The sequence below is a fragment of the Antechinus flavipes genome, chromosome 4, assembly GCF_016432865.1.
Source record: "Antechinus flavipes isolate AdamAnt ecotype Samford, QLD, Australia chromosome 4, AdamAnt_v2, whole genome shotgun sequence".
NCBI classification, from domain to species: Eukaryota; Metazoa; Chordata; class Mammalia; order Dasyuromorphia; family Dasyuridae; genus Antechinus; species Antechinus flavipes.
Genome location: NC_067401.1, coordinates 460,166,432 through 460,190,768, shown reverse-complemented (window position 1 = coordinate 460,190,768; position 24,337 = coordinate 460,166,432). Strand labels below are relative to the sequence as shown.

The following is a 24,337-nucleotide window of genomic DNA, read 5'->3' as shown; positions in this document are numbered from 1 at the left end:
CTTCCCTTTCTGCTTCCTGGTAAGAGGAGGGTGATGGGACAGTAAATGTCCACATCTCTTAGGAAAACCTCAAGCTCAAAGTGCTAGGGACCATTAAGTCATTATGTCCCACTCTCGGTAGTAGGTTATAGGATGAGATGAACCTCTCAGATTCTGTCCCAGTTCTGACATTGTTAGCCTAAGCTTAGACACCCCAAAGCCCCCAAATAGACATCTCTTTTCTCAGAACAAGAGCTATGGTTTCTTATCTTTTTTTTAACTCTCTTACCACTTTAAAAGGGTGGGAAGGAAAGTAAGTGTTTTTGTCCTTTTTCTTTCTCTGCAGAAGTTCCTCAGGCTCAGCCGCATATATACGATTTAGTCTGTCAATTCATTTCACACTCAGGTTATTTTCTTTGGAAAAAAGGACTTTAAAGCAATAGGAGACTCCCTGCTGTCAAATCTGTGGAAAAAATATAACTGATCACTCAGCACAGAAGACTCAAAATGGAGGCTTTCTATATCATTGAAATGTAGCTTTACAGATTTTGGAAATGATATTGGGGGGAGGGGGGGAAATATCCCCAAATTTAGATGGGCTGGAGAGAAAGGAGTCTCAATAGCCACTTTAACACCCACTTCTGTTTAGCATTCTGGATCCAAACACTTAAAAGCAAACAGTCTTAGCAATGATGGAGCATATAGGTTGTTAAGGAAGAAGTGAGCTTTTAAGGAGTCAAAACGTTTTTCCTTTCCCAAAGACTGACATCTTGTCTATCCTCAAAGCAGAATTCTACTCGGGCTAGCAAAACTTAATTCATTCAGGCACTCATTTCATAAGCACTTATTAATCACCACTATGTAGCAATTACTGTGTGGGAGAGGAGATGTCAAGACAAAAACAAAACTGCTCCGGTCCTCAAGGGATTAGCCTCTAGAGCCTGTTTGCTCTACAATTTCCAGGGCAGAAATAAGCAAGAAAAGCTCACTTGAATTTATTTGTCAGGGATTCTTCGCCTAGGATTGTGAACCGGGTTTTTTTCCATATATTTGATAACTATTTTAATATAATTGACTTTCTTTTAATCCTAAATATTTTACCTTCTGTATTTTTAAGCATTATTCAGAGGAGGATCCACAGGCTTTATGAGACTTCCAGGAGGGATTCAGGACTCCAAAGAGTTAAGTTAAGCACTTCTGGTTTAAGTCCAGATGAATGAACACCTGTTAGAATTGAACAAAGATCCATGGGCTGTTTCCTTAAAAAATAAGTCAGCTTGAAATTAATCGCAAATCAGAATGAATATATTCATCTAAAACAAGACTCAAAATCTGTGGCTGTCTATTAGGCATTGTTGCTTAATGAGTCGCTGGCAATCGATGGGGAGTTTTTCTTTTTTTTCCCTCTACAATACAAGAAAACTCTCTTAAGACTTTACATTACTCTCCCTTTCTCTGCTTGCTTACCTTGTCACCTACTAGCAAACAAAACAGGAGAAAGTTCCTGCATTCGGGAATAGAATGTGGCCTTGGATGTAATTAAGTCTCTGTCTTTAGATGACCTTGGGGGGAGGGATTGAGACTCATTCATCCATCCATTGGTTCACCCAAAAAGAATTTATTGAGCACCAACAGAGCGTCTGGCTCGATGTTAGGTCCTGAGGATGCAAAGATAAAAAAATGATGGTCTCTAGCCTCAAGGTGTTTACTTTCTATAATGATAAGAGGGTCGGTCACTCAACAGGCAGGTAGGGTAGCTCAGTGGATAGAACGCCAGACCTGGAGTCTGGGTTCAAATCCTGCCTCCAACACTAATTGAGTGACCCTGAGTAAGTCACTTAATCTCGTTTGTCTCAGTTTCCTCATCTGTAAAATGACCTGGAGAAGGAAATGGCAAAACACTCTAGTATCTTTGCCAAAAGGGATCATAACAAATCAGATGTGCTTGAACAACAAAAGTCCCAGGCACTCTACCAAGTGCCAAGGTACAATGTAAAGCAAAAAGTCCCTATTTTTTGAGAGTCCCTGCTCTCCAGGAGCTCACGTACAGATGAGTAAATACAAAAAAAGCACCGGGAGTGGGATGGGAGGAGTTAGGAGGTTAATCACAGAAAGCTAGAGGAATCAGGAAATCCCTGGCGAGCGTGGAAGGAGGCAGAAATGAGGATGGAGTATATTCCACGATAGAGGAGAGCCTGTTCTTGCGAAGAGCCCCAGGGGAAGAGTTACTGAGTATAGGGAACATGGAGGAAGCCAAATTGGCAAGAGTATGAGAGACGGTAAAGTGAAATCAGTCCCGAAAGGGAGATTGAGGGAATGGGTGGGAAAGGATGCCAAATGCCAAACAAAGGAATTATCTGGGGCCATATTCCAGAGGCAGACGAAGTGACGTGACCGGCCCTCATAGCCTTAGAGAGTTGTGTGAAGCACCCAAAGATGCAGTGACTTGTGAATATGGTTCAGTTGAAAGTCCTTTCTGATTCTATATGTCAGGTTCCCTCTAAAAAATGACCGACTTCCCCCAAAATCCAAAAATTATGGAAATCCAAATTATAAGATTCTTTAAAAGTAACTAGTTGAATATTCTTAGATCTTTCCCTAGAAAGTGCTTTTTTTTTCCAACTTAGAGCTCACTCATGCCAATAAGCATCAGTCTCCAGGTTTGTGTGAAGTAAGCCATGAATTTACTTACTCATGATTGGAAGGTGATGACTTATCATCCGGAAACACAACCTTGGTACTGTAGAAAAAAAGCAAAAACATAGTAAAAGGTAAATCAGTGAATATGTATAGTAAAGTCAACATCCTATGAGCATGTCCAGGAACTGTCTCATCATGGGGGCTTTGCAAGGGTTTTAGAGGAAATTCAGCTGAATTTGGGGAGTATAAAAAAGAGCATCAAGTTGGGTCTGGATTCTGCTCCCTGAGAAGAAGAAAAGCTGGCATTTCTATGGTTCTTTAGTGCATACAAAGCTTTTTCTTCACAATAACTTCATGAAGTAGGAAATGTTTGTCATCACCCCATTTTACAGTTCAGCACACTGAGGCTCAGACAAGTAAAGTGACTTAATTGATAGCTCTTAATTGATAGGGCTGAGATACAAACCTACATAACACCAAGGCTACCTCCCTTTCTTCCTGTGTGAGCTCACCTCCCTGTGCCTCAGTTTGCTCTTCCGTAAAATGAGAGAGTTGACCCGTTCTACGATTCCCTCTGTACGTCTAAACTCCATACTGTATAGACAGTACATATGCTTTCAGTTACAGCAAAACTGCATCACTTGGCATTTCTATAAACAGTTCAAATTATCCTCTCATCCAGAGTTTGTAATGAATTTGTTATAGAAAAAAGCAAATCTATCTAAATGTTTCATTTCAGCACAGGGAGGATACAAATGTAGATTTCATCTCTTCTTTTTCATTCTTATATGCACATCAAGATCAGGTTTTTCTTATTTTGTTGCCTAAATTAAGTCCTAAGATTACCAATGCCCCAACCTTAGAAACTCTTTTCAGTAACCCACCAAATTTCTAGGGCCCATGGACAGTTCTGCCCAAGTCCAAAGCCAGATTCTTTTGTTTCCTTGTAAGTTGCCAGAAAGGTAATTGGATTCTTCTGTAGGCTGGGGGTGATTTTGCTAGTCAGTTTTTTTAAATCCTGACATGATTGAAATTGGATTGGGGAAGGGGATGATTGTTCCAGTAAAGATGGAAATATGACTGCTGAACATTTCCTCCCTAACAAAGTCGTGTGGCAATAGCTGTCAAGTGGGAGCAGATTTACCTAAAGGCAAAATGAAGAGAAATGGTGGGGTGCAAAGGGGCAGATTTAGTTCTCAAAAAGGGAAAAATTGCCTAACCATTGGAGTTGTTCGAAAAGTAAAGTAGGCTATCTCAGTGGGTAGCAGGTTCCCCCTCGATGGAAGTCTTCAGGCAAAGGCTGGACGACCACTCGTTGGAGATTCTGTCGAGGGGCTTCTTATTCAGGTATGAGTTGGATCAGGTGACCCTTCCGTTGTCCCTTCCGACTCTGAAAATTTGGGGATTCTGGGGATTTTTGCTGTGACAATACGTCGAGCAGTTCAACCACAGGACCCGCTGCTTTGTAAGGTGTTTGAGGTCTGTTCTTGTGTTTCTATGGAAGAGATTTATTGTCGTGATTGCTATTATTGCTCTTGTTTTCACTTTGCACAGAAAATAGAAATCAGATGGTCAGATTTAGCTTGGACCCCCAGTATGTGACTATATAGGCCACTTAAAAAAAGTAACTATTTCTCATTTCATAAGAAAGGAACGATAAAGGGAATCTGAAAAAAAAAAAAGTCTTTCTGAAAAATAATTCAATCCAAACTAGGGTGTTTCCAGGGAAAACTGCTGTCTTCCGAATGCCATGTACTTTGAGTGAAGTGGGAAATGAGGCTCTACTGGCAGCTTGGGAGTCTAGAGCACTTTCTGATCCAGGGGACGGGCTCCCTTCAACGTTCTGTCCCCTGCCTCCTTGGAGCAGAAGTGGGTTGGATTTCTCCCTTTCTGATCTTGTATCGAGTAGCTCTTATCATTTTATAAAATACTTTGTGTATAAAATGTTTATAAGAATTGTGGATGAAAATACACACAAGTATATTTTTAAAGTTTAAGTTCAATGCCTGGCCTTTTTGCCTCCTTGTGCAATTTCTTCTATGATACCCTGTGAACTGCTCAATCTGTAACGAAAGCTTTACTATGTAGCCAGTGTTCTCAGAGAAAAGTCCATGTGGGCAGGCAGCATGTTGTCTGCGACATCGGGCAACCTTCGGCATCTAACTGGCTGCAGCATCCGACAGTGCTGGACCGTGTTGAGATGAAGGTGTTGTATTGAGTTGTTGAAGATAATCATGAAACGACATATTTTAATGTTACTTGCCTTATAGATTAGGATACCGATCTGTGGATATCACTTTTTTGGGTAAATACTGGTTTTTTATAAATGTTTTCCTCCATATTCCCGCCCACCCCCTTTCTCATGTCACAAAATACTGATTATGCAATTCTTGCCCCTGACAGATTACTGCGGGGAGGGTTTCCATTTCAGAGCAAAGTGGAATCATTCTATACCGAAGAACAAGGGGAACGGTCCGAATAAGTTGTAATTTAAATGTGATTTTTTTTTTCTGGAAAATAAATGAAAACTATGAGAACAGTGTATTTGGGCTATGGATTCTTTTTAAAATTATTTTTATATATTTTATAATTTTTAATTATTATATTAGAAACTTTTAATGCTAATATAGAATAATATCTGGATGAATAGACAAGTAGCCAAATGGAAATGATAGAGGCAATTGTCAGCAACTCGTGGTGCTTGACAAGGGGCATGTTGCCCCAAATACTATTAAAAAAATGCCTTATTTAATCATCTTCCTTGGGGAGCATCACCAAGTCATTATAATCCAGGGAAAGTGACACCATTGAGAATGGATATTCCTGACCTCTTTTCAACCCATAGGGTGAGTTTTAGAATTAAAAAGAAATTCAGATCAGATTTCTCATTTTAGACATGAGGAAATTAGACCCAGAAAAAAATAATTAACTTATCCAAGAATGGGATGCAGGAAAAAGATGGTAATGAGACCAGAAGTTATAGTACGGACTATTAATAATATAGTTTAGGGAGGTTTGGAATACATCCCATTGAGCAAGTCTGGGGTGGGGAGTGAAGAACAATCCTGATAGGAAAGAGCATTCCAATACTATCTTACTACATATAAACGAGGAAACTGAGGACCAGAGAGATTACATGATTTGTCAGAGATCACACTCAGCGGAGGCAGCAGGTGCACTGATCATAAAGACCCGAGTTCAAATTCAGCCATAGACCTTTACTAGTTGAGCTACTCTGTTCAACTCAGTTTAATCATTTGTAAAAGGGGTAGTAGTTTAAAGAGATAGATGTGTTGCTTTAGGCTAATTCACAAATGAATTTTGGGAATTTAATATGCTCATGGAGATCCAGAGTCTAAATCTGTCCTTTTACAAATGAAGAAACTGAGATCTAGAGAAATAAAATCACTAATCCTAGTTCACAGAACTAGTAAATAGCAGAGCCAGCTTCCTGGAGCACCCCAACATCTTACAAATGGAGAAGAGAGAGCAAGCATCCCACAGCCAATTAAAGCAGTTGCTTCAGGTTACAAACTTAAGGACGCTAGACTAGAGCAACCAATGAACTACAACCACTCATCAAGCACCTGCTTTGTGATAGGCACAGTCTATTTCATACTGTCCTGAGAGTATTTATATTCTACAAAAGAGACCCCTTTTTACATGGGCGTTTAGGACGCAAATCTGCAATCACAATGGCCTTCAAGTGGGATTGGCCAGTCTTGTCTGATTCTTCAGGATCCCAGGGATCAGAGCACACCAGGCCCTTCTGTCCTCCAAGTTCATGTTCCTTGATTCCATGACACTATTTCCATCTCATCCTCCGCCGTCCCCTTCTCCTTTTGCTTCCAATCTTCCCAACATCAGATTCTTGTCCAATGAATCCCATCTTCTCATGATGTGGCCAAAGTATCTGAGCTCAGCTTCAGTATTTGACTTTCCGATGAATGGTCTGAATTCATTTAATTCACCTCCTTCTCATCTAAGAGTCTCAAACGTCTTCTCCAGGACCCCGACCAGAAAGCCTTGACTCTGCGGCACTCAGCTTTCCTGAGAGTCCAGCTCTCACAGCCATCCATGACTACTGAGAAAGCCATAACTTTGCCAACCTTTGCTGGTGAGATGATGTCTGTGCTTTTTATAAGCTCTCCAGATTTGCCAGAGCTTTCCTTCCAAGGAGCAAGGGCATTTTAATTTCCTTTTGGCAGCTGCCATCTGCAGGACTCTTAGAATCCCAGAATATAAAATCTGACCCTGCTTCTACCTCCCTACATTTCTCCCATAAGCCCCCTTCTCTCTGGCACGACCATCACCATGCTGTGTGACTTCTCACTTGGCACCTGGACTGGGACCGCTGCGGGGTTTCCCAGCCTCAGGCCTCTTCCCACTCCAGTCCATTCTCATATCAACATGATCTTCCCAGAGGACTGCTCTGTCCCTACGACCTGCTCCCTATGACCTGCTCCTTACGACCCCCAAGATCAAATATAAAATGCTGTCTGGCTTTTAAAGCCTTTGTCAGCTGGTTTCTTCCCAAGGTTAGTCTTCTTATCCCTTACACTGGCTTCCCTAGGTTCCTTGGACTCCACCTCCATCTACCAACACTATAGCATCCCCCACCCACCTGCAGCCATCCCCCCTCTCAAACCCTCTCCCGGCCTCATGACCCCTCCTGGTTTCTCTTGAGTCCCGCCCCCTGCAAGAAGCCGTCCTTAATCCATCTTGGGCTCTCTAGGAAAATCCTCCATTTAGCCTTCCTGGATCCTGAGGTGCAAAGCTGTTGCCTGCCCCTCCCCCAAACTAGGAGCTTCTTGAGAGTAGGGCCCAACCTGCCCTTTACTTAGGGCTCCACAAGCTGGATTCATTGGCTCAAGGGTGTTAATGATTAGAAAAGGGAAAGCCGAGAGGCCGGGAAGCTGGGCAGGCAGGGGCGGAACTTGAATCCGGGCCTTCTGACTCCCAAGCCCTGATCTTTGGGTGCTGCTGGCGTTGCCCCGGGGTCTGTTTATCCCTGGATATCCCATAGTTTGGTGGGAGGGGGCTCTAGGGGAGTTTTCTGGGCTACACTCCGCAGACGGAGGGCTTCGCCCTCGGCTGCTCCTGGGCTGTGCCCCCGGGACACAGAGGCGGTGTGGGATTGGGAGAAGAGGGGTAGGGGGCGGCTCCCAGGGCGGACCACCTGACTGCCGCGGGCGGGTCCGAGGGCGGCCTCGGCCCCCTTGTTTGGCCCCGTAGCCTTGGAGACGCTGGACGGACAGCGCTCGGCACTGCGCTCGCTGCGCCCGCCCGGGAGCTGGGAGCCTGGAGCGCCCATCCACCTTGAGCCGGCCCGCTGGAGGTGCCCAGAATAGGGGAGATGCCCAGAACAGGGGCGCTGCCCTGGGCTGCCCTGCAGAACTCCGCAGCCCCGGCGTAGCACTGGGTGCTGAATGGGAAGCGTTCCTTGCCTCGCCCAGCACTTCTGGCACAAGGTGAGTGAGCCTGTTTCCTAAGCCAGCCGTGGGGACTAGGGGAAAGGGGGAGAGATCGGCTGGAGGCGGAGAGAACCATCTCATGCAGGAGGAGTGGGAAAAAGGAAAGGAGTAAAATTGTGCAAAAAGGGCGGGGGACCCGGCTGAGGTAGAGAGGGGCACCTGTGGCCCTTAGAACCTTAAATCGATCCCCTTCCCAGCTCAGCCCCCCTCCCCACGCTACCCACCTTCAGAAACGAGGAACTCTGACCCCAGCCCGGCTGCTCTCACTTACCTCGGTGGACTGGTCGCCCGAGATGCTCTCACTTGCAGTCTGCCCCAGCAGGGAGCAGGGAACATGAGCTGAACTGAACTCCTGCCAAGCATCCTTGGGATCTGACCTGGCAGAGCAGGCAGCTCCCCGCTTCTGGCGGGAGGCTGAGAACCCTACTCAGCCCCCTCACCAACAGCCGGCATTCATTTGTTGTTGGTCAGTCATTTTTTCAGTCATGTCCAACTCTTTGTGACCCGTTTTGGGATTATCTTGGCAAAGATCTTGGAATGGTTTGGAGTTACCTTCTCCAGCTCTTCATACTGAGGCAAATGGTGACTTACCCAAGTTCACACAATTGGGAAGTGCCTGAAGATCAATTTGAATTGAGTTCTTCCTGACTCCAGCTGAGCTTCCCCACCCAGCTGCCTCCCTCACAACACTGTGGAAACGATGGGGTTGAACTCTCAGTCTTGAAAGTTCCCTTCTGGTTCTAACTCCATGAGCTTATGAATGAGTGATTAGTTTTTCTTTGTATCACCAAGCATGGGAAGTTTGGGAGAATGCTACATTTAAATATAATCATAGAACTCTGGGGTGCATAGGATTAGCAGAATGGACATAGTCTCTGAAACAACCCCCCCCAAAAAAAAGATGTGATTGTTCCTGAAGATTAGATAGTATATTAGAAAGAAAACTGTATTTGGAATCCTAATCCCAAGCACTTAGGACCTAGGTGATAGTGGATTTCATGTCTCTGGACCTCAAATATAGAATGAGGAAGTTAATAGGACCTTATCTAGTGGATAGATTGCTATCCACTAGAATCCCTGGGACTCACTCTTTACATCTGTAAAAATAATAGCTAATATTTATATTGGGCATTAAAATTTTACAAAGCCCTTGGCAAATATTTAATTTGATTCTTACAGCAACCCTGAGAGGCAGGTGCTCTCATTATTCTCCTTTTACAGCAGAGGAAACAACAGAAAGTGAGTTGATCGGGATCACGTAACTAGCATCTGAAGCCAGACCCTCCTGAATTCCAGGTCCAGTACTCTACTCTATCCATTGTACCACTCAGCTGCCTAAGACCAGCTGTGGTGGGAAAAGGACAAGGTGGGATTTCTTCATCTCCAAGTTCCTCTTCCTCCCTAAATACTCATAAGGATCTTATTCGGTCCTGAGCACCCCATTTTTAGAAAGAGACATTGATAAAAATGGAAGATGTCCAAAGAAAGGGCAACAAGGATCATGAAATACCTCAAAATCGTGTCACATAAAGATTAGTTGAAGGAATTGAAGGTATTGCAATGAGGGGGAAAGAGAAAACTTAGGGCTCATAATAATCCTCTTCAAGTCCCTGAAGGCATTTCATGTGAGAATGGGGAGGATATTTCTTCTGGTTGGCCCCAAAGGGCAGAAAAAAGCAAAAAGACCTTAGAAACAAATTTCAGCTTAATATCAAGAAAAGATTCCCTGCCAAATTAGAAGTCTTCAAAAGAAGACCAAGTCACCTTAGTAAGTCATGGCCTCCCCACCCACTGGAGGTCTTCTGGGAGAAATTTGAGTGTCCAATTAATTGATGCTGTGATATTGATGATAATGCATGCATGAAAATTATTATTTTCATACAAATTAAACTAGACGGCTATCGAGATCCCTCCCATTTCTGAAATTCGGTGAACATATGCTTCAAAATCAATCTGGCACTGTACATGAGATGTATAGTGATGTATGGAGAGATGAGATGTACAATGTATCATGTGATATGCCGCCGGGCTACTAAAGTTGGAAGTAATCAGCTAAGGGAGATGCAGGCCACTCCTTTACCCAGTAGGGGGCACCTGTGCTCCAGGTGTTCTGGGATTCCCCAGCAACAGGTATACTGCAGGAAGTGGGAGTCATGGTTAGATGAACTTTCAAGAGCCATTCCCTAGTCCTTTTAGCTCCTCGAAGCAAGAAGCCCCTAAGCACCTCAAATCCATTTGGAAATTGATGATGTAAGAATGATACAAGTCAAAATTAAAACAAGTTTAGTTGAGAGGAACAGAATTGGTAACTCTATAGAGTGTCTCATACAGGAAGTTTTATTAACAATTCAAATCACCTGGGACCTTCCCATTTTAGATCATTATTTTTGCTGAGTAGGAGCTAAAGCAAATATGTTGTTGATATATAGCAAGCTTTTAAATGGTATAATCTTTTAAAATCATTTTTTTTAAATTTCATCTGCCTGCTCTTAGAAAGGAAATTAATGGTCAGTCCTTCCTTAATTACAGTTCTGAATACTGAAAGCTCAAGTAATATATTAAGTAGAACAATCCCCTGCCTTTGCAAGTAGAGTCCTCCACCATCATTGAAAAAACAGGACAAAAAGAGGAAAATAAACAACAGTCAAGTTCCAGCTCCTCCTTCTTCCAGGCCACATCTTGGGGTTTATGGAAATTTCAGAGGATAGAAATCACAAACTCGATTATTCACACTTTCATTCAGAAATCAAGTGAATTCTAGAACCAAAGTCAGAAGTCTTGAGTTCAAACTCTGTCTCTGCTACATCCTAACTCTTGAGTAAATAAATTATATTCTATGTCTCAGCTGTTCAGACACTGTAAAATGAGGTTGTTAATATTTGTATAACTATCTCAATGAGTAGTTAGGAGGATCAGATAAAATCATGAGATCAAAGCTAGAGGGACATTCAGTCAAAATTCCCCATTTTACAGATGAGGAAACTGAGACTCAGAAAGATGAATGTAAATTTAGCACTATATGAATGTTCACTATTATAATTAGAGACAAAGCTACTGCATAGAAACTTAACATCTTTACCAATTTTGTCTTTCAACTTAAAAATAATTTTTATTTGATATAGCAAGAATAATACAATGTATTTTTTTGTTTTTTTAAAGCTTTTTCTTTTCAAAACATATGCATAAATAGTTGTATTAGCTTCTCTCCTATCTCCAGGACTATTGCAAAAATCAAATGATATAATTTATTAAAGCACCATAGAAATGGCGATTATCCTTACTACCATACTACCAACACCTCTGAGTTTAAAACTCAACTATTTCTATATTTTTATCATAGTATCATACTTCTTTAGATTCTGTCAAGATGTCTGAAGTCACCAAAAACAAAACTTCTCAGTTACTGAAAAAAAGAGGCAGCATATCATCAGTGAGCAGCCCTGATATCAAGATGAAAGAGATCTATGGTCGGACCAAAGAGTAAGTAGCCAAGTCTCTAATTTCTCCATTTCCAGTATTAAATCAACAGGATCAGGGTGTTGATTATATGAGTGTTTCCTTCCATAGGTAGTGGAATACCACATACTAATATTGAAAACTGGGGCTAATGGCAATGAACGTCATATGTAATGGAGCTAAATTAGAACCATTCCCAGTTAAATCAGGGGTGAAACAAAACTGCCCACTCACCATAACTGTTTGATATTGTATTAGAAATGTTAGCTTTAGCAGTAAGAGAAAAAAATTAAAGGAATTAGAATAGGTAATGAGAAAGCCAAATTATCACTCTTTGCAGATGATATGAGGATATACTTAGAGAACCCTAGAGAATCAACTAAAAAACTACTAGAAACAATTCACAACTTTAACAAAGTTGCAGGATATAAAATAAATCCACATAAATCGTCAGCATTTCTATGCTACCAACAAAGTCCATCAGAAAGAGATACAAAGAGAAATTCCATTTAAAATAACTATAGATAATATAAAATATTTGGGAATCTACCTGCCAACACAGGAAGCATATGAACATAATTACAAAACACTTTCCACACAAATAAAGTCATATCTAATCAATTGGAATAATATCAAGTTCTCATGGTTAGGCTGAGCTAATAATGAAAATGACAATTCTACCTAAATTAATATACCCATTTAGTGCCATACTGACACTACAAAGTGTCAAGAAAGTATTTTAGAAATCTAGAAAAAATAATAACAATTCATATGGAAGAATAAAAGGTCAAGAATTTCAAGGGAATTAGTGAAAAATGCAAATGAAGGTGGCTTAGCTATACAAAACCTAAAACTATATTGTAAAGCATCCCTAATCAAAAAAAAAAAAAATGATACTGGCTAAGAAGTAGAGTAGTTGATCAGTGGAATAGATTAGGTTCACAAGACTCTTAATAGTCAATGATTATAATAATCCAGTGTTTGAAAAACCCAAAGATCCGAGCTTCTGGAATATTTGACAAAAATTGTTGGGAAAATTAGAAATTAGCATGGAAAACAGGTTTAAGATTGAGAGCAATATGAAAGCAATCTTTAAGGGAAAAATGGGAGTTAAATTGTGAAATACTAAATTGAGGAGTTTTTAATCTTATCCTACAAAGGCACAAAATGAGGTACAGAAGCTTCTTAAGTAGCAGAATTACATGATTAGCACTGAGCTTTAGGAAAATCACATTGGCAGTGATGTAGTAGAGATCAGTGGAAGCAAACTCAAATAGAAAGACACTTCCCCACTGTCCACATATTGACTTATGGGGTATGGGATTTGATTTGCCTTATGATCTTATAAGAAAAAATAATAACAAACAAATGATCTGATAAAATTCATTACCCAGGAAAGTACTTCCAGGATATCCCATAGGGTTGTCATAACCCAAGAGCAGTCCTATTTTCAAATTACTGTCCTTGACAGCAGTATAATTGGTATAACTGATATTCACAGCAATATTGTTGTGCTAGGGAATTTTCATTTAGGTTTAGTAAATTTTCAGCATGAAGTATATTTTTTTATAATCTGGTTATTTAAAAATTGCAAGGTAGCATGGCATAAGGGGAAAAGAATAAAAGATTTAAGTAAAGAACCTAGGTTTGCTAGCCTGCACTGTTACTTATTAGTAACAAATGGGGAAAATTAAAACCTTTCTGTGCCTCCATCTATAAGTAATGAACACTTGCATCCCAGAGCTCCTATATTTTAGAATATAGAATTTGCTAATATAAAGGTGTTATATAAATGCTAGCTATCATTGGTTGTGATAGTTATTATTAATATTTTATTGTTATCATTAGTGTTGTTGTTGACTAGGATATCTGATTCCCCACCTCTTCTAAAGAAGCAGGAGATAAGAGTTCAATCTCTGGCCAACATTGGATCATAGATTCCACACCGCAGGAACTGTCCGTGGTATTGTCATAGTCTTGAATGGAGTTGGAAACATAGAGGTTAAGTTACCTTCCTAGAGTAATCCAAGATGAAATTGCAGGGGACCAGAGAATGCCTGCTGACTTTGCCAAGTCTGAGTTTACCACAAGGGCAGATTAAAGGTGAATGATTGTAAACACAGACAGTCAGTTGAGACTAGCCCCAGACCAGGAGCCATCCAAGAGCATCACATAACTAACAAAAAGGAGCGGGACTCCTCAGCATGGCCCCATCTGTACCTGGCCAACACTCAGTAGCTGAATGCAGACAGAGTAGATTGATGAAGGGTCAGACAAGTCTTGGGTTGAATCAACTGGTTTTCATGGAGTTAGAATCCTAGTACTATTACACTCTGGGATGATTTCCAATTTACTCTGAACATAAGACCGTCCCCATAGTCTCAGTATAATTTGAAGCTTTAAAGTTTTAAACTTGCACTGCCTTTTGGGACACCCTGCATATCTTATTTGTACTTAGTTGTCTGCCTGCTGCCTCCCCCATCAGAATGAGAGACTTGAGGCAGGGACTGTGGTTGGTCTTTCTTTGTATCCCCAGGAGTTAACATGGTGCCTACCATAAAGTAGGTAATAAATAAATGCTTATGAACTTGACTTGAATACCCTCACTTAGAACTGCAAGGGAGTTTAGAGGCCCTTTAACCTTACTGATACCAAGGGACTGGGCCCCAGTAACAAAAGTATCAGGTATCAGAGATTTTTACTGAGGTAGCTTGACTTTTAGGCGGGGGCTCTTTCATAAACCTGGGTTAGATCACTACATGTTGGGAGGTTTTGTTTTGTTTTTCCTACTGCTTGAACCCAACCTATTTTACTGTTAGTCATTCATGTCTGTAAGATAGGACTAACCAATATTTACCTTGAGAAGTGTAGAACATGGAGAATAGAGGACTGACCTTTAGATTCAGAAAAGATTGGTTTTGTGATCTGCCTCTGAACATATGCTAGCTGTCAACCATGATCCCTCAGAGAAGATGAAATTGGGCCCCAAAGGGAAAAAGGGCCCCTTACTACTTTGTTGCTAAAGAGGGCAAGAAAGCTTTGGAGTGATTTGGTAAGAAAAGCTGTTCCACAGGCTTTTATTATGGTCCTATTAAGTTTATTGCTTAAAGTTTTCTAAAGCCTCCCTTAGACCTAACAATGCTTTGTGTGGAGGGAGTTGCCATAATAATGACATAAGGACAATAGACATTTTTATAAGCCTTTAGTTTTCAAAGTACTTGACACACATTTAGACTTTTAGGAGACTTTTAGTCTCCTTTGAACCCTGCTTCTTCCTCATCCAGTTCCCAATGGGAGATTGGCTACTAAAACCAAAACAAAGTATCCTGAAAAGGCCTTTCTTGGATTAACATTGCTCTGGGATAACTCAAATAAATCAATTAATCAATCAACCAATAAATTGGCATTTGTTAATTTCATACAATATGTCAGGCATTGAGCGAGGTGCTGGTGGTAGAAATATAAAGTAAGAGCCTAAATTCTAATATAAGTCTGTGCAAAATAAACATAAAGAGAAAAATATGAAATTAATATAAGACTTTTAAGGAAGGGAGCATTAGTAGTTGGGATGAAATCAGGAAGGAATATTTGAACAAATCCCTGAATTTAAAGAAGAAATGGATTTGTTCTTTAACAGAATTGTAAATAATAGACTGGAAAGTTCTTTGTTGTCCAGGTTTAAAAAAAAAAAAGATCCAAATTTTTCTTACCCTTCCCCGGAACAAAGTCCTCAGAGAGCCTGGCTGGTCATTCCCCTCGCGTGGACAAGTCTCATTTTCCCTGAGGAGTCTGGATGGTTTTAGGAAGTGAGTCCACTGGGTGGCAGCATCTCTCTGGAAGCTGTTAAGCCCTGCCCAAAGTCTGCAAGGCTGCCATTCGGGAAAAGACAGTCAATGGCATTTTGTGGAGAAGGTTCCCAGGAAGGCACCCTGCCTGTTTTACCCAGCATTTCAGCTGTTATAATAATAGCCAATATTTCTATATCTTTGTCTTAAGTTTGGCAAAGCATTTGGTACATATTACCTTCCTTGATCTCCACAACAGCTCTGAGTGGAAGGCAAGATATTAATTATTCCCATTTTAAATACAAGGAAACTGGGGCAGCTAGATGGCAGTGGATAGAGCACCAGCCCTGAAATCAGGAGGACCTGAGTTCAAATCTGGTCTCAGACACGTAATACTTTCTAGCTGTGTGACCCTGGGCAAGTCACTTAACCCCAATTGCCTCAGCAAAAAAAATAAAATAAAATAAATATGAGGAAAGTGAAGATCAAGGAGAACAAGGAGATACCTAATAAGGCAGGATTAAGAACACAGGTCTTCCTAATTAACTGCATCTATTAATAACAGATCTGGATCTGGTGATATAAAGAGAAAGCCAAAACAGTCCATTCCGTCAAGAAGTCCAGAGAAATGCAGAGAAATCAGTGTATACAAGATCCATACAGAACAGGTGGAAGCCTTGGAGGTTATGGCAACAAGAGCTGGGGACCCGGCAAGGCTTTCTAAGAGCAGAGCTGTTCCCAAGCAGAAGGGGCTGCCGCAGGAGTTGGGGGTCAAGGTGTCGAGCCAGAAGGAACTTTGACATCACCAAGTCTCCCCTCTTTAGTTAAAAATGAAGAAACTAGGGCCCAGATAGAATATCAAGCCTTGTCCACATTCCCCCATTCAAAGTTGGCGGAGACAGGAGGTGAATCCATAGGTGATGACTTGGGAGCTGAAAGATATCTTGGAGGTCACCAAGGCCAATCCCTTCTTTTCACAGTTGAGGAAACTGAGGTCCAAAATCACACAAGTACTAAGTGGTGGGGTTAGGGTTTGAACCTCAAGTCCCATACCGCCCTCCAACCCCACTATTCCTCACTGCCGCCCTCATTGTCCTGAAGAAGCCATGTTCAATGTGTTATTTTGAGTACTTGTACACTGAGAAATAAATGTTTAGTAAATACACACACATCCGCCTTGAGTCCAAACTCCATACCATCACAAGTAGAAAGAAAACCTTTAGGTACTTAAAACACCCTCAGTTCTATCAATGTTTGTCAAAGGATCATAGCCATGGTCTGGAAGTGACTTCAGAGGCCACTGAGTACCTGCCCCTTTATTTTACAGGTAAAGGAACTGAAGCCCAGAGAAATTAGAGCCCTCGTTCAAAATCATAGCGGTAGTCACTAAAAGAGACGGGATTAGAAGCCAGGTCCTCTCACTCCAAATCCAGTGAGCTTTCCCCTGTAGTGTACTGTAGAGAAATGCATTTTAGGTTCCAAAGTCCCTATATACATGTATATGTGGGTATAAATGTTTTATATGAATACGCAAGCAAATGTGCATCACACGGGCAGTGGGTTGAACATTTATGGATAGGTATAGATATAAATGTATATATTTTATGTGTGTACATGGTTATACATAAATATGCCATTCACATAGATTGTGGGGGGAGAGGAGTTGTCTTGGTTTTGTCCTTGTATCTCTGGTTTTAGTGGAGCAAGAGCTTGATATGTGCTTGCTGATTCTCAGCAGATTAATTGTGCGCATGCAGATAGATCGCCAGATACAATCAGATGTGTAGATGGACCTGACACTTTTGTAGCTCCGTGTGCTCAAGATTTTTAAAGGAATTAAGAATTCCTCTGACAGATGTCAATACCAACTCCTGGGTTGTAGTGATTTACTAAACATGATCATGTTAGTTCTTTTGCAAACACGCCTCAGAGTCTTGATTCTTGTTCTTGGAGTGATATGTAGCACATAGGTGATGAGGGCTGGGTAAGTAGGGGGGGTTGGCAGAGAAAGGCTGAAGTATGGATACAATTATGCCCCAAGGCAAGCAGGGAACGGCACTGATGGGGAGCAGTTCAACCTTCTAGTCCCACGCTCTGTGGAGGTCGGGCCCCACTCTTGGCTGTGTCTAGTCAGAAATCCAAGTTATGTCAGCTCCCCAAAGTTCAATTTCCCCAAAAATCCGTCCATCGGAGAACTTGTATTTTCCATCTTTAACTGTTAAAACCATTTTAGCATCTAAGTCTATGCTTTCCCAGTTCTATTCCATGTTTCTCATGCATGATATCTTCCTTTTGCCTGTAACTTCTTCTCCTAAATAAACCTATGTTTGCCAAAGAGAATGGCCATTGCCCCAACCAAACCCCAACATTTGGTGCTAAACCTCAAATGCATCATTTGGGATTAGGAATTGCTACCCTGAACACATCATAGGGACTTTGATTTCAATTCTATTTAATTTGTTTTTGTCCTTTGGCCTTTTTAATAGCGTGGTATGGAGATCTCATTGTGGTGAGGACCAAATTAAAATGTAATTGGGAAATGTTTAACAGAAAGACTAAAAATCCTATAATTTTAAGAGTTCATTTAAAATCATCTTATACAATACAAAACATAAAGAGCAAACGAGTCCTTTGCGTTCTCAAAGGCCGAGTGTGCATGAGCATAACAGAATAATCACCCCTGCTTCCTATTTAATGAAAACACAAGATTTTACCGATGTCAAAGAGCCTTTTCCCCCCATGCCCTCTCTATTATCTCAGCCCCTTTTGAAGTGACACCCTAGCTTGCCTCACAGGTGGAGCAAGGTCAATAAGGCCCATTCAGAGGCTCCCGGGAAGCTGTGTCCGTTGAGGCTCACCTGAACTGGGCGGAGTTGGGAAACCCATTCAGTGCCTCCATCCTCAGATCTGCCCTCCAGATCCCCACCTGGGTTTGCTCATATTGCCTCACTTGCCCAACCAAATGGCCTTTCTCAGCGATGAAAAGGGTCTTGGGTGTTTATTGATTTAAGTTTAATTGCAGCTTCTCATTGGAGGTATTTCCGGCTCTTTCAACACCAAAGAGTCTTTGCAAAGGTTTCATTTCTTTAATTTCTACCCTGTTCCCAGGTGTTGATTTGGAGTTATTTTGTGCCTTCCATTATATGTCCTGATGCTAATAATGATCTCTACCCTAAGCACCTTCTATATCTATGAACTTATTTTCTTTGTAAATGACAAAAATATTCAAATAATACAATGAATTGGTTCTTTATCAGAGAGGATGTGCCTTCCAGTGATGTGAATCACAAGCTATTCTGGGCCCACTCTGGGCAGACTCTTCCTTGGGCTTTCCCATGTATTCAACACAGAGAATCCATCCGACAGGCAAGATATCTTCCTGAATCTCTCCTGACATTTAATTACATCGATGACACACACAGACCATCCACCAGTTATCTCTTGCTCTCACCACATGACAACCCATCTGCTTTTTGCATCAGACATTTCTCTGGTGACATCCTTTCCTGCCATCTTTTTTGCAATATACGATGGAGCGTTATACAGATGGAACAGAAAAGGATTTAAGTGCTTCCTGTGGGCAGGGCACTGAGCTGAGCAGGAGACTCATAAATAGACAATGAGATTGTTCCTGTTCTCAGGAAGCTCATATTCTAGCAGGGAGAAATGATGCCTGAAGAAGGGATTGTGGTCCTGTTCGCTTCATGGCAGATGGAATGAATCGTTGCAGGTCATACTTTTGGTGGGGAAGGTCCCAGGGCAGATAGAAATGTGAGCCCACCTTGCCTAGAACTTTCTTAGCTAAAATGGGAGCTTTGGCACATTTGGAGATGCTTTCTTCGGTCAAGCTAATGAGAGAAACTCTTGTATTGTTGTTTTTAGCTCAGTGAGTACAGTGTCTTATGCGGATGAGCCCAGCCACCGGGACGATGCTCCCCGCCCTGCGGTTCAGATGGAAAATACCTACCAGCTGGGTATGCATCATCCTTCTCTCTCTCCCTAACTTGGGTTTTTATTTTGCACCATCAGTGTTACCTCCGGCTAACTGCCCCTGACAAGGATGTAAAATAATCCTGAGTGGGTCTGTGAGAACCTCAAAATGGCTTTCCCACCAAAAACAGTCCCAGATCCCAATGCATGGCAAACTGATCACAGATGACCACCTTTTCCCTCTAAATCTATGAGCCTAGAATATGCCCATTTTTTGGCGTCAACCTCAGAAATGTGGGAATCTTCCCCAGGGAAAAGAACATCCAGAAAAAGAGAATGAATCCTGCCAAGAACACAGAGGGAGAACTCAAAACTTTGGATTTAGGAATTAATTCAAGTGTAAACTAGCGACTAACAAAATTAAATTGATCATATTGAGGTTTGATATCAATCATTTAATAAGTTACAAAAAGCAGAAGGAAACTCAAATTTCTCTTTCAGAATGTATGTCTGTGTTAGTTCATTCTCTGAAAAAAAAATTGAAGATAAGTTAAAGAGATCTCTTATTCATTTGAGAAATCTATCTGTGGAGTTAAATTATACCATAGCATCTCACAAGAAATCTCTCTTGAATTAATCCTTTTATGGGAGCTGAGTTCTGCTGAGTGGACTTTTTTTTAAAGTGTTTGTTCAACTGTCTTTTTGTTGCCAAACCAAATCTTATATTTTCACTTAAAGACACATTTCTATTTTCATTTTACACATGCTCCTTTGCTTCTGCTAACAAGAGGAGCATGCTGTGCCTGTCAAAAAGGTTCTTAAGGAGTATGGGACTCCATCTACATGGTATGGACTCCACTGTCCCATTTGATGGAAAGAAAACTGATTTGATTAGGTATTTGTATAAGGGAAAACTGAGACCAATTACTAGAAAATTGTTTTCCACTGATTTGTGTTGGTATCACATAAACCTAAGTTTTCTATTTAAAGAATTTTGGTTATATTCATTCTACATGGAAAAGGAAGGAACACTTTTGGCCACATAGTTGAAAACTGATCAGTCAATGAGCCTTCATGAAATTTATTAAATTTCTGGCATTTAATAAGTGCCAGGAGCATTGACTCAGAACTGGATGGAACATTAGAGGGAAAGTTCATCTTTTTGTGTGTCATGGACCCTTGGCAGTCTGGTGAAATCTAAAGATGCCTTCTCAGAATAATGTTTTTAAACATATGAAATAAAATACATATATGTATGTGAGTATATTGTGAAATACATTTTTCTCTTAAATCTTTTATTGGATACTCATTTTTGTTGAATATCCAAGAACCTCAAAAATATGTCAGTAGTGACATAAAAATATAAATGTTTAAATATATTTTATTGTATACATTTAAAATGTATTTTACATTTTACATAAATTTAACACTTTAAGAATATATTAAATAAAATATGAACATTTAGATGTACAAAATAAATATATAAAATTAAATACATATAAAATAGATAGGATTACATGTACTACATATAAAAATATATAGGATTACAATACAATACAATTTTATTTTTATATGCGGTTACAAATTTGCTTAAAGATTCCCAGGCCAGAGATTGAAACCTCCTTCAGTTATTTTGTCCAGTCCTCTTTATCTAAATATACCTCGAGGCCCTGGGAACCTCAGCAAGAACCTCTGGACTCACAGACTTAGAACCATTTTGGGGGGTTGGGGTTGATCCCATAGAAGGTCTCCAACAATGTCTTTTATCTAGAATAAAACTTCATGGGAATCTCTAAAACTAAGTTTAGATATATCTCATGTCTAAGTTCTCCTCCAAATGTGGGTTATAAGATTCTCCCCCTCACAAAAAAAGGTACTCATTGTATAATGTCAATATGCCGGATAGAACAGTTACTTAGTTCCCCCGCTATGGGACTTGCATAAGACCCAAAAGCACCCATGGGCAAACCCAGGAAATACAAAACTCTCAAGAACATTGTATTCATTATGGTCCCTTCTCCAGGAGGGTAAAGACCATTTATGGGCCAAACAGGCATTTCATATGCCTTTAAGGACCAACCTTTCTTAAGCAAGTGACAGAGTCCAGATCCCCCTAGATTTCTGAACACAGAGATCTTGGTATAGTAGAAAATAGGACTGGATTTGAAGTTAACCAACTCAAGTTCAGATTTTGGCTGTTTTTGTGGTTTAAGAGAGTTTGCTTCACTGCTCAAGGATCTGAGGCCCAGAGAAATGAAGGGATTCCAAAGGTAAGGCTTCCCGACTCCCATACCTGGACTCCACCACTAAGACACCAAACAGACTTCATTTTTCCATTTGTGTCTGTATCGCCCACATGGATTCTGGCATCTGGGATGCTTAAACATGTGCGCACACTATCTTCCTCTGCCCTGCTCCCATCCAAATCCCACATCGCCTGATCCAAAGCTTGGGATTTGGGAAGCAAACTTGTCCTCGTGGAAGTCTGCCCTTTGGGGCTCCAGATCCCTCACTGCTGGTCATACTTTATTAATCCTTTGATTACTCTATGGGAGGGAAGAAAATGTTCAAAATGTCCTTTAAATGATGATGGAAAATGATGTGCTTCACATATTAATATGGCCTCTCTCCTTCCAGGCCCTAGCAAATGTTTTCCTGTGAATGTTGTCAATCGCATTTTGAAGGATGTACTGACAAATTATCTGCAAGAAGAAAAATATGAGCCTGAATTGTGTAGACAGGTGACTAAAACCATAGCTGAGGTAGGTGCTCACAGGACTTAGGACGGCTTTCCAAAGGAGGCAATTTTGGTATTTAGGAAATTAACAGCTATTCATCAATCATCAATCAACGGGAATTATTAAGTGGGCCAGTATCATGGGTTAGGCTCTGGGATGTGGAGATACAAGAAGCCCTACCTTCCCTCAAGAAGCTAACTTACACCAATGTTTCTCAAGAAACAATGTCCCAGATAGTATTGAATTCATTCTAAAATTTAATGATATTTATGTGGCAAAAATTTCACAAGTGGGGGGAAGAGCATCGGTTTTGTTAAGATTGCCTATGGTTCAGTTTCCCACAAAGCTCAGGAAAAAAATGTTGCCTCCTCCATGAAGCCTTCCTTGACGCCTTTCCCGCCCACCCCACTTCTAGTGCTTCTCTACAAAACTATCTTTTATATTCATTTTGCATAGCACTTGTGTGTGATGGATTTTTCAGATCCAGTTCTCAAAACCAAAACCAATTATTACATTAAAGTGGTGTGTGTATATATACACATATATACATATATATATATATAGAGAGAGAGAGAGAGAGAGAGTGCCAGAGACAGAAAGAGAAAGACAGAGACAGAGCAAGACAGAGAGACAAAGAGACAGAGACAGAAAAAGAGAGATACAGAGAGAAACAGAGACAGAGAGAGAGAGACAGAGAGAAACAGGGACAGAGAGAGAGAGTCCTGTATCAAAGTCAGGTATTAGTGTGAATATTGATAACCTCTCCAATTTGTCATCTTGCCTATAGCAACAGGGCTGAAGTGACTTTGGCCCCCGATGTCAGGAAGAGCCCAAGCTGACGGGCTTGCTGGTGCCTCAGTGATCGTCTGTGTTGTGATTTTTTTGGTAGGTTGTGAAGGCCCGGGTGAAAGACCTTATGATCCCAAGATACAAACTCGTTGTGATCATCTACATTGGACCACTTGAAAATCAGAGCCTGCACATCGGGAGCCGATGTCTCTGGGATGAAGCCAGTGACACCTTCTCATCCTTCGTCTTCAGAAACACATCCCTGTTTGCTCTAGCGACTGTCTACGCTGTTTACCTTGAATGACAAAGAGCCTCCACGTGGATTAAAAAATAGGCTTTGAGTGACATGTTTCAGTGAAGACATGTTTCAGTGAAGACATCGATGTGCAGTTTGGGACTATACACTGCTGTGTAATTCCTGGATCCTGGATCAAGATTCTTGGATGTAAGTCTCCAAAAAATCGAACGGTCACACCCTGAGCAATGGGGTGGAGGCAAGTTCATGTAACTAACAGTGAACTCCAAAGTTAAGACCTCATCAACCAGAAGATGGAGGACTCACATGGCGATGGCCCTTGTGATGCCAGAAAAAAAGGAAAAGGAGCACCAGGACTCTTACTGGGGCAAACTTTTGGGAGGATGTGGATGAGAGTCGCAATCTGCATTATTAGAGAGAATAGACAAATTGATGAGATCACAGATCCAGTTGGAGGATTGAACTCTGTGCTTTCCATTGATATAGAGACCAAAAAAAATTTAAGTGTCTTTCTTCAAAGAGTTTATATTCTACGAGGAGGAATACTGAGAAATAATAGTAACAGTAATAACTAACATTCTATAGTGCTTTACAAATATATCTAGTCTGCTCCTCTTGAAAATCCCAGTATGTAGATGCTATTATTATTGTGATCAAATCCCAGTTCTTTCCACTCCACCATACTGCCTCCAGAAAATAATGAATGAATAAAACACATTAAAGCTCTCTTTTTTGTAATGTATCAGAGAATAATAAATCATGTTAACGCTCTCTTTTTTATAATATATCAGAACATAATACATGAATAAATCATGTTAAAACTTTTTTTGTAATGTATCAGAAGACAATGAATGAATAAACCACATTAAAGCTCTCTTTTTTTGTAATGTCTTGAGAGGATGCTTGTGCAGAGTGGGAAGGAGGGGCTTGACTCAGGTTTCTAAAATTCTTCCTTTGATGAGATTGATATTTTTGTTCGTTTCACAGACAGGAGCTCCTACTGAAAAGGGCTCTTTAAACCAGTTGACTTTAATTCTTGACCAGACTCCAAGAACCATCCCCCCACTTTTTCGTTGTGGGGAAGTACACCATAGTGTGTACTACTCGTACACCAACAAACAACCAGCGTGGGGCTGCTGAAACCATTAGCTTTGGAGACACATGTCACCGTGACTCCGGGCTGTGCTGGTTGGTGATGGTCCTGGCCTCCAAGTTGCCCGCTGAATGAATCCGGCAACTTTTACTAACCGTGGTCTTATGCACCTGACAGGAGAAACTGCTGAGGCAAGA

General features: G+C 40.9%; 1 protein-coding gene across 1 annotated transcript; it reads left to right on the top strand.

The window, feature by feature from the left end:
• Window positions 1-11,453: 11,453 nt before the first annotated feature.
• Window positions 11,454-23,921, top strand: DYNLT5 (dynein light chain Tctex-type family member 5). The gene is made up of 4 exons (XM_051995190.1): window positions 11,454-11,573; window positions 19,217-19,308; window positions 21,902-22,026; window positions 22,892-23,921. Exons 1-4 carry the CDS (start codon window positions 11,461-11,463, stop codon window positions 23,093-23,095), a joined length of 534 nt encoding a protein of 177 aa, XP_051851150.1. The 5' UTR covers window positions 11,454-11,460; the 3' UTR covers window positions 23,096-23,921.
• The last annotated feature ends 416 nt before the right edge of the window (window positions 23,922-24,337 follow it).